Source organism: Corvus moneduloides, chromosome 6 (assembly GCF_009650955.1).
Source record: "Corvus moneduloides isolate bCorMon1 chromosome 6, bCorMon1.pri, whole genome shotgun sequence".
Classification (NCBI taxonomy): domain Eukaryota; kingdom Metazoa; phylum Chordata; class Aves; order Passeriformes; family Corvidae; genus Corvus; species Corvus moneduloides.
The window spans coordinates 31,812,347-31,823,227 of record NC_045481.1 but is presented as its reverse complement, the minus strand read 5'-3'; the positions used below and the strand labels follow the sequence as shown (position 1 = coordinate 31,823,227).

Genomic DNA, 10,881 nt, shown 5'->3' with positions numbered 1-10,881 from the left:
CATAAGTGCATCCACATATTGTTGTATTTCTTATAAGTAGTGAATTCTAATAAAGTCTGGAATAACACACACATGTTCAACACATTTTGTTTCAATTCTGTGTTATGAAGAAAACCAAAACCAAACCCTAACCTGAAAATGGAAGGAGAGAAGAATTACATGTATAAAAGCAGAAGACTATATAAACAAGGCCATTAATTCTGCTATAAACAACTGACCGAACATTGATTATATAAATAGAAAGTGTAATTCTAGCACGAGACAAATTCACCAAACACTTCTAACTTTCTCTGCAGCCTTGATATGAGAAAAAACAAACGTTTTCAAGTGTTACAATGAAATCTGCCAAAATTGTATGTTTTGTACTTCTTGTGTTCATTAAACTTCAAATTCACAAGGCCTATCTCTTGTCCAACCTCAGTTATTTTGTCTGAGTTGTTCCAAAAGGGAACAGAGATGAAGCTGGCCAAGGGGGACATTCTTGGCTAATCATTTATGCGAGCTCACTTCAGGAAAACCTAAATGTAACATTTTAAAGAAACTCAAGGATGCTTGAATTATTCTCCTTGGGAAACAAAGCACCACCAAAGCCTCTCTTTGTAAAAACTATTCGACCTTACACTTTCATGAGAGGAAAAGGGGTGCTTCTGAAATAAAAAGAACTCCATGGACTACTGGAGCTACTATTTCTGTCATTCTGAAAAATTCCTTACAATTGAACTGTTCCTGCTCAAAGAAATTATATTTTGTTTAGTCTGCTTGGGAATGTTTTAAGACCCTAAGTACTACTGTAGCATTATGTGGAGTACAAAGCAAGTATGGTTATGGAGCATGAGCTAAGAACATATTTGTATGATAATAGCAATCCTGAAAATTTGTTCCACTGCGTAACGGCCTGACCTCATCAGCCACCAAAATTTGCCCATGAAGTGTTCATCCTTCACTGAGAGGTTGTTAGGAATGAAGGCACAGAGTTTCTTCAGTTAAAGATACACCTCTTGTAGAGACATGCTGCATGTGATTTGCTACTTTTCCCTCACTCCTGGAGCTTCCTTTGCATCCCCTTGGCTACTTGGATTAGAGGACTGCAGGTTGGGATTTGGGTGGAAAAATATCGGAACTTAAAATGCTTACAACCAAGAAAATATATAAGTGGTCTTTAGATTTGGTTGTAAATTGTAAATTATCTTTGTGTGAGTCTTTCTGGATGCCAACAACACTTCTTCAAACCATCTAAAGGGCCAATTTACAAGATGCAAGAAAGGCACACTCAGAAAGTATCTGTGTCCTCTAAGGAAAAGTTTGAACTGGGGAAAAAACCCTAAAATCTTAGAAACTGTAGTTGTACATATGGATAGAAAACTCCAAAAGTCACTCGTCCTGCTATTTCCACTGTCCTCTCTATGTTTTCCACATATGAGGAGAAGGGAGGAGAGTATAAGCCGTGGGTCTCACTCTGTAAACAGAGTCTGTTACTGAGACTTACCACAGGTCAGCATATTGATATATGGGGGAGTTTTCCCAAAGACAGAAAAATTCTTCCTCTTACTTCCCACTCCTAACCCAGTATATATTTATTATGATTTAGATATTTGTATCTGCAGACATATTAGCAGTATTTACACATAATATTTAGCATCTACATACCCGTACACTTTGCTGCATGAGACAGCTTCTAGCCTTGCTTGACCCTTATAAAATGTGTCTGTTGTTCACAGGATACTGCAGAGGTCCCACAGCTTTGCAAGCATGACTGTCACCAAAACAAGCCAACCAACCTGTTTCTGTCCCATTAGGACAAGCTGGTCCTTTTTTTCTGACCTGCTTATATAATTTGGGTTTTTCTGTGGTTACACTAAGGAGTACATGTTGGTTCTTGGAAAGGACAAGTCACTGGGAACTGCAACACTTCCTCAACCACACAGTGGTAGGAAAAGGCTGGGGAGAAGCTCCCCCAAGAGCTGGGAGCACATGCCAACTTCCACAGGTCCAGGACATGCCAGCTGCAAGGGCTGCAGCTGGTGGTGACAGCCTAGTGCCCACACAGCTGACAGGAGCTGGTGGAAACACAGTCTGTAAGCACACAGCTGTCACAGCCCCTGGGCATCTGGTCCTGGGACAGGGGAAGCAGGAACAAACTGCTGTGGACAGTGGGAATTTTAGGGGCTGGGGGCAGTGGGAGGATGAGGATGCACACAGTTACCTGCTGGGCAGCCCACAGCCAGCTGTGGTCATTTACAACTTAATGCAGACAACAGTGAGTGCCCTAAAAGGTCTGATCTACTTTAGCTCTCCTTTATAAGGTCTCAAACAGCTGATTTTTAGAGCACTTACCTTATTTTTCCAAATAATTAAAAATAACAAAGCCAGCCACAAAAAGATACCACTGTATTTATATTTTTACCATGTAGTAACATGTAATTAGGAGATGGTTGGGGCTGTTCTCCTGGATCTCGGCAGAACATTTGCTCATGCAAACGACCAGCTGTTTCATATCTAATTAAAAAGATCTGGGGTTGGCTAAGCTGCAGCTAGATAGGATTGCTGTTTACTACCTAAGAGTGTTTTAATCCATACATGAGCAGCTTTTTTCCCTGAATTAGTAGTGATGGATGGAGATACAAAAAAAGTCCAGGATTCACTAATGATTCAGTATCATTTATTAAATATATACGTTGCTGATGACAACACAGTATGTATGCTTGATTCTGAAATATTGCTATAGGCCAAAGATTTACAGAAGTGCTTTTGTAGTCTTCAGAATGGTATTATGAAAATAAAGTACTTATGAATAATAAGAAAACTAACAGCGTTATCTGGCATAAATAAGAAAGTTCACCATCTGGTGTTTTTTAAATGAAAACCTTTGATGGTAATTACTTAGAGTGCAACAAGTTTCCAAAATTTGGATTTTTGGCATGATTCTCTCCAGAAATTTAGCACTCACATAAGTAATTAAGACTATAAATCTTAAACTGGTTTGATGATGAAGATGAATCATTGTCTCAAAATTACAGCAGGAGAAGAGACTGCCAAACATGTCCATTTATCGATATATGCTTACAGAACACTGGTTTAGTGCAATCTTAAGTGAAGTGTTATAACAATGTAAAATGAGATTTCATTATTTGCTCTACAAGCATAAATTATGATCACTGTTACTGTTTTCCTGGCGCCTGAAAATGGATTTGGGATTGGACATTTTAACTGATGTAATCCAAGATTAAGTGGCAGAGCTTTCGTTGGAGCCTCTAGCCTGCAGAAACAGTCTAGCTGCAGTTATTAAAGTCCTTGTATGCTCAGAGCAAGATTTTTGCCCTTAGTGTAGCTCACTGTGTTTATTATATGTGATGTGTCAGATAGGTTTCCAATATAATACAGTGCATAACCTGACTAGAGGAAGAAGCAGCATCAAGTCCTCCAAAATCCTTAAGGCAGAAAGGATTCCTTAAAGCAAGTTGTCTGACCATTGATTTTTTTTTAAGGTGTTTTAAGCTGCTGCACTCCATCTATTTGTGTTTTCTTTCTATTTTTTATCTAAGTAGCTGAACAATGAATAGTCACTGAACCTGGATATTCTTTGAGATTAGGGCCATTTTATGTTTAGAAATCTTGTCCTAAGATCTGCACTAATTTTGGCTACATGTTCACTCTAGTTTGAAATGTGGTTTTTTGCATTTATTAAGCACATACATAGCTATCATGCTTTGGGACAGGTAATAGAACAAGGATTTCTACTTTCGGTTTTCCTGGGCTGTTCGTCAAGCACAAGCACTATTTCTATTTTTCGGGGCAAGTTCACCTTTTTTGAGAAATTTTCCTTAGAGTGGTAATTTTTCCAGCATTAAGGACAATATTGTCCTCATGGTTTCATAGCATCCCACACAGCAGACAATACCCAGTTCCACATGCAACAAAAATAAGCAAGAAGCACGTACTCACCCACTTGCCCATGTTGGGATAGTCATGCTCTGGATCAAAAAGGTGTTGGTGCAGTTGGTATTCCCTGCTGAACTCTGCTGTGTCCGGGGTGTTTTCTAGACACCCATCATCAACTGCAAAGGAAAGCACTGAGTGCTTAGTAGCTTTGAAACACACAATATGTGCCACATTAGTCAGCAAACTTCTTCAATGCAATCATGCAATTAAAAAAAAAAAAACAAACAACTGGATGACTAGAAAATACCAGGTTTTTTTTTCTTTGGAAATGAGTTTGTCAGAATGTATTTATTAAAACAAACAAACAAACAAACCCTCACAACTTAATGAAACTTCAAAACCGAAGAAATTTCTTTTCCAAGCTGTTCCCCTCCTTCATGTTTTGTTTTAATTATTGCACTTGATTTTTCCTAGAACTGCATCCTGTTCTGATTCAAAAGGGATATTCTTTTCTTTTTTAAACACTCACAGGTAGTTTTAAAAATTGGCAAGGCAGTCCTTTTGAAGGTCATGGTAAAACAGTGCTGTGAGCAAAGACAGAATTTCTTTCACTGTGTAGCTCTTTCTGGAGCTCCATTTCTGGCTTGCTACTTTGTTCAAATTGGCTGAAAATCATTTCTGCATCATAAGATCTCATAAAAATACTATGTAGCAGAAGTTTTATGATGAAGACATTTCTGTAGATTGTAACTAATCTGATTGGTCCAGAAACCTCCTTTGACCACAATGGATGGTTTTGTAGACAGTGTCACATCAAGATAATATCCTTTTAAAAATCAACTTTTTTTTTTTTCTTTTTTTTTTTTTTAACCAAAATAAGTCATCTTTAGCTCAAACAAAGTTTCAGCAACTTGAGCCAGAGTAGCTTTTTGGATGGAGTCTGCTCCTGGAGCTTTCACTGCTTTGCCAGCATGTGGAGCTTGCAGTCCAAGTTCCTCTTAAACATACCCAAGGAGATCCTACCAGCCAGGGCATGACACTGGGCATTCAAACAGCTACATCTGCCAGAACACAGGCACTCCAGAGCACACACCTGTGGACTTTGCCTTCTGTCCTTGTGTGTCATCATGTAAAAAAATTTGCAGATGGATTATCTTTTTCCCTTAGATGTGGGAAACAGTAAAGACTTGACTTAAAATTGAGTTGATTCAATGACCTGAGGAGGTTATTCTGAGTCCAACAGATCCAGCTTTCTCTCCTTTCTCCTTGGGATGGGGAAAAAATAAAATTGCCAATAGAAAATAGGGGAAAACTTTTCATACTGGCTAAGTAACTCAGAAACTATTAAAACACTTAGAAATCATTTCAGTCTCAGCAGGAACAAGGTTTTATCAAGAGAGAAACAAGTGACAACAGAAGTGTGGTAGACCTCAGAGCATTTGTGCCTTTTGGTAGAAAACACAAAGGGCAGCTGGACATATGGGTGTCCTCTATGACTGCTAATCCTGAAGTCTTCAGCTCAAGTGCTCCAGGCTTATGTATTCCTACTGTGGAATGTGCATATGTAGACAGTGACTGGAAAAATTGTTTTCCATTAAGCAAATCCACAGACCTGATTGAGGAAGGCCTCTGGTAATTTGTATGCATAATACAGTCACCACTTGAATTTCCATTTAAGGCTCTGAAAAACATTTTGCTCTAATCCTAGTAGATACTATCTTCACTCACAGCATACCTATGACAGAGCCATTTATCTGAGCAGGCTGCACTTCCCTACAAATTCCCCCTTGTTCAGATCTGACTGTATTAGCTTAGCTAACAACTTTTATTTCACCTAAGAAAGAAAAATTGAAGGGATTTTCAAAGGCATTTCCCTGGAAGCCATGTTTTTAATTGATTTATCTAATCATGAACAGAAGTCTAATGGGCAAGCACAGAAGATAGAAGGTCCGTGTGTTTGCTTGTGTGTGTGAGAAAATCTAAACCCATATTTGCAACTTGTCAGACAACAGCTATAGTGAACAAATTGGAAGATGAGGCATTATTTCACAAGAGATGCAGGCATCATCACCAAATGGGCTGTAATAGAAAACAGTAAGAGAGGACTATTTGAGATTTTGTCAAATTTTTGAACGAAATGCAAAAACACTTCACAAAACTTTTCATAACAAATATTATTTTTTGATGAATTCTAAGCTAGTTAGAACATTTTTAAATAAGAATACGGACAACTGTTCCACATTATCCAAATAACATAAAAGAAGACTAAACAGAAAACATTTTGAAAGGATCTCTTAGCTCACAAATAAAAAATGAGAGAAAAATAGAGTGCTCATTCCCAGTTCCAGTTCCCAAGGCAGCCAATGGGCGTTTTACTACTGCTTTCAGTACTGGAAGTCATTCCTTGGCTCAAATAACAGGAAAAAGATCCATTCTCTCAGGTTATGTGTATATCATGCACATGCAGGGCAGCTTTAGTGACCCCTCAGCACAGCCCCCACAGGGCTCGCTACCTGCACATTTGCAGGCTGAGGGACACCTGACACCAGACCTGGGCCCTGGTCTGGCTCTCTGAGGCTGCACTGCCCCTCTGCCAGAGTGAGCTTGCATGTAATGCCTTGGGGTACATCCATGTAGTTCTCCACTTCTTGGCATAGATGCACCCTCAGTGAGCTATAAAGACGCATGGATTGGAGCCAAGGTATCTTAAATATTGACTCATGGTCTGAGTTGGAGATCAGGGCAGACAGTTTCATTCCTCTTGGCACAATGAAAGTCTCTAAAATAAGGGTGAATCTCATCTGTACAGAATAACTTTTTTCAGGGGTCAGCTTAAAAATGAACTCCCTCGGGAACAAGATGCTTTCATAAATATCACTATCTGCTAATCTGAGGTCAAGATGATTTCTTCCACGTGACCTTTTCTGGCAGTTATATAGCAATACAGAAGGTGCACATATTAAGAAAAAAACCCAAACCCTCATCTGAAACACTAAAACACCCAATTTCTCAACAGTTCTTCTCCTGGAGTAGAGAATGAAAAAAACCCCCATTGCTGATCAAGGGTTGTACAGTGCTGAAAGACTGGAAGATGTACAATGAAGACAGAGGTACAAAGGCTACAGCTGAATTACCTGTTTTTCCAATAGGGCAGGGATTTGGAGGGTCAGGATATCCTTGATCTTCACTGAAATCCTTTGGTACGTTATCTCCTGTCAGCTCAGCCACAATGTTTGGGATATTGCCATAAGGACCCAAGTGCTGGAGACCCTCGTGTGCACCACCTAGCAAAGAAAATTTATGCACAGTCTTTTTACAAGGTTAAAAGTGTAAGTACTTTAGCTGGTGCAAGTACTCTAGACTTCAATTTAAAATATAGTATCTATATATATATATAATTGTTTTAGAGACAAATCCAAGTTTAGATTTCAAGCATCTCTTTTAGAAACATAACCATGTGACCTAAATCCAGTAACTTTTAATAGATAATTAAAAATAAAACCAGGAAACAAGATCGACCACATATTACTAATCTTAGGGCTGTTTTTTAACTTGACTATGAAAGTTTTAGGCAAGAAAATGCAAAGAAAAAGAAACATGAGACAGTAATGAGACCTGATACATTTAAAGCACAATCATCTTCACTGATACTGTTCATTGTAGCAACTAACAATAGAAGATATGGCAAGACAGCATCGTGGCAGGAAGACAAAGTTCATGACACTGTGGAAAGAAATACTACCTGCACAGCCTAGAAATATATTAACAAATTAAGTCCCAAGGGGTATTAAGGTCCTTGGGAACCCAGGGTATTCTAGCAAATTCGGTTGTGTACACCTAGAAAAAATATTTTTAAATCACACCAATTCTTAAATGTAGATTTGCATTTCCTGCTGTAATGATGAAAAGTGGTGAAGAGTCCCTGTTGTTGATGGGGATTCTTGTTCACATACACCTCCACAGTAGTCAACGTGTTACAAAACATCCCAGTCAGTGACTTCTACACCTTTACATACAAGATTACCTTTTCCCTGTGGGACCCAGAGCACCATCACTGCAGGGTCACAGCAGCAGTATGCAGCAGGTTTTGTAACTCAGTGGCAGAGGACACAATGATGGGCCTGCTGTTCTTGGGCAGCTGCACCCAAAACTGGTGTGCTGTGGCCTTCTCCCACACGCCTCAGCTGGGTGCCTTGCCTTTGACAAGCAGGGTCTTCCACTAACGATTTGGGAACCAAGCTCAGGCCACTCTCTGTCTCTATGCCTCTCTACTAATAATTATCTGTCCCAGATCTTTTCTGCATGCCTTACTGGCCAAATACAACCACAGGCTAAACCCCAACTGCTTGTGGAGTTTTTAAAATACTATTGTACACTATTCTTTTGAATTTCAGACAAATAAGTAGTTAGTTTTGAGCATGTTCTTTTTCCCTGACAAAGCCAGCCACCACACACACTGCAGCAGCTGAGATGGTTGTGTGACAGCAAAGCAATATTTTTTTTAAACCGTATATAATGAGGGATAACAACATACAGTCAACATATAAATTCTACTAACAATGAATTGAGAGGAAAAGGCATCTGAACAATTGGAAAATATGAGTTAAAGAGTGAATGCAGACACAACTGGTCGGGTAAATAGCAAAATCACCATATTATCACCAAATAGTCTTATTTTCAATTTATATATTTTTCATAGATCCAGAGTTGTGAATAAAGCCTCTGAACATGAAAGCTGCTCCAAAAGGATCATTAAAGTACTCCTGTCCCAAATTACAAATGAACATTACCAGCCTAAATCATCTCTTATACAGCCAAACATTGTAAGCTAACATAATCACTTGCAAAAAATTGCTAACAGAAGACCTTCAAATACAAAATACAAATTTTGTATTCATTTCTACATTTAGAAGTGACAGTTGAGGCAAATTTTGCAAATGAATTTTGCAAATGATCAGTTGGATGTTGGCATTCTAGTACTAGAAGCAAGTTAGTCTGTAAGCACATATATTTCCATTTTATTTGCACAATAGACTAAAATCTAATCAATGTGGTAATTCTCTCCCTTAAGTACAAGTCTCTTATTCTGTAGCAGTGTTGCAGAAAAGTTTTACAGATATGTAATGAACATAAAACTACCCCTATAAAAAAATTGTATCTCTGTTATATGGGGTTTTGCTTGTAGCTGACCACAAGACCTGATACTAAAACCAGAATAGCATTTTAGCCACTCTGACTTTATTATACCTTTACAGTCCATAGTCCACACAAAAATGACAATAATGTTATGGCTATGAGGTTAAAAAAATGTGTAACATACATTTAATCGAATGTAATTTACTATAATGTCTAATGTACAGCATAAAATACTTCTTTTGTCCTGAGTTCCTTCACATGAAGATTGATTACATGTATGTACTTAAAAGCATCAGGTTATAATTGTGCTGTAAACTACAGAACCACATAATCAATACGTGTTTGAACCTCCTGTATACAATGTGGTTCACTGTGGGACAATCCATCAGATAGAAGCCTATCTGTGCTTGCATGTGGTGCAGACCTCTTGGCACCAAAGTTCCATCCATAAAGAAAACAGAGGTACTTAGCAGGCTCCAGTGTGCTATATATACATGTAAGTTTAAACTGACTGCCAAGAATTCCCTTGACTGAGTACAAACCAATCTTTTTATATTAATATAAAGGATTGTTTCCTTTAGGTATAAATGTACAGGATCATTTGAGGGTTTTTCCTTTCTTTCCACAAGAGGTGCAGACAATAGCACCTGCTCTGGTGCCATAATTTAGCACACTTGAGTGATTTAATAGCATCAGCAAAGCTCATTCCTTATAAGCTGATAAATAGTGCACTCAGCAAAGACTACAATAATAAAAATGAAATGCTATGAATATATGAAGGAGGGGCATTATGTACAGTAACTCTCATTAGTTGCATTAGTTTTGGTATTATAACATTACTGGTTTGAAGAAACATATTAGGATTAAATACACTGCAGCTACCAAGTCAAAATATTGGGATACAAACATACACAGTCAGCTACAGAAATAGCACAAGATTGGTTTCTTGAACCTTGAGGCAGAGTCTGAAAGAAAAAGAAAAGGCAACTAAATATTGAGAAACTTTTCATAATTTCCTATCCAAAGGAACTATGAGAGACACCATTGTTAAATTATTTGAACCTGGACTATCAAAAATCCAGAATAGTAGAGACAGCACCCTTGTACTGAGAAAGGATGAGCTAGATAAATCTATGTTTTTCCCTTATCTCCTTACTTATATGAACAGGATTTCTGTGCCACATACTAGCAAAAAAACCACCCCAAAACAATCAGCTCCCTTTCACATGCAGAATTTCTGTGAGCATTTATTATTAGGTATTTTACATTCCTACAGGATAAACTAGAGGTTTAGGTCTCTTGAGCTAAGGTCAGTATTGTCCTAAGTTTTGAATTTTATTTAAAATACATGCATATATGTAGTCATCTAGCACTAGTCTTGAACTGTTGCAGGGTGGAAAACAAAAAAAGAACAATGCCTCTCACCATTATTATAATTCTGGAAAAGTATTCTACCAGCTCTTCAGCTGCTGGTATCATTTCAATTAGAGAGCCTTGGAATGATTAAAAGTTTGAAGTGCATACATTTCAGCTCATTTCTTTGTAAGAGCAGTACTGTCTGTATGGGTCTCCCACCCATGCAGACAACATAACCACTCTGTTCTTGGAGGAAAAAAAAAACAGGAAAAGAAACACCAAGAGCAACTAATTTCTTGCAAGTATTGACTATTTCCCTGATCAAACACATCCAGTGGAAATGCTGTTAGTCCACTGAAGTTTTAGCTGCTGCTAGCCATCTACTGGTAGTGTAAAGCACAGCTGGAACTAATCTGTGGGGAGCAATCCTCCATATCAAATATAAACAGGCAGTGCTGTCCCCCAGAAGAGTCAGTTTAAGAAAGTCAATGAGAATGGATTTTCAAAAGT

General features: G+C 38.2%; 1 protein-coding gene across 3 annotated transcripts in view; it reads right to left on the bottom strand.

Moving 5' to 3' along the window:
- LOC116444984 (neuroendocrine protein 7B2) overlaps positions 1-10,881 on the bottom strand; it is a 45,151-nt gene that overhangs the window by 7,500 nt on the left and 26,770 nt on the right. For all 3 annotated transcript variants that reach the window (XM_032110884.1, XM_032110886.1, XM_032110885.1), the window contains 2 exons: positions 7,014-7,163; positions 3,943-4,055 (listed from right to left, as the gene is read on the bottom strand). In XM_032110884.1, the coding sequence (XP_031966775.1) occupies positions 3,943-4,055; positions 7,014-7,163 (263 nt within the window). The remainder of the gene's footprint in view (positions 1-3,942; positions 4,056-7,013; positions 7,164-10,881) is intronic.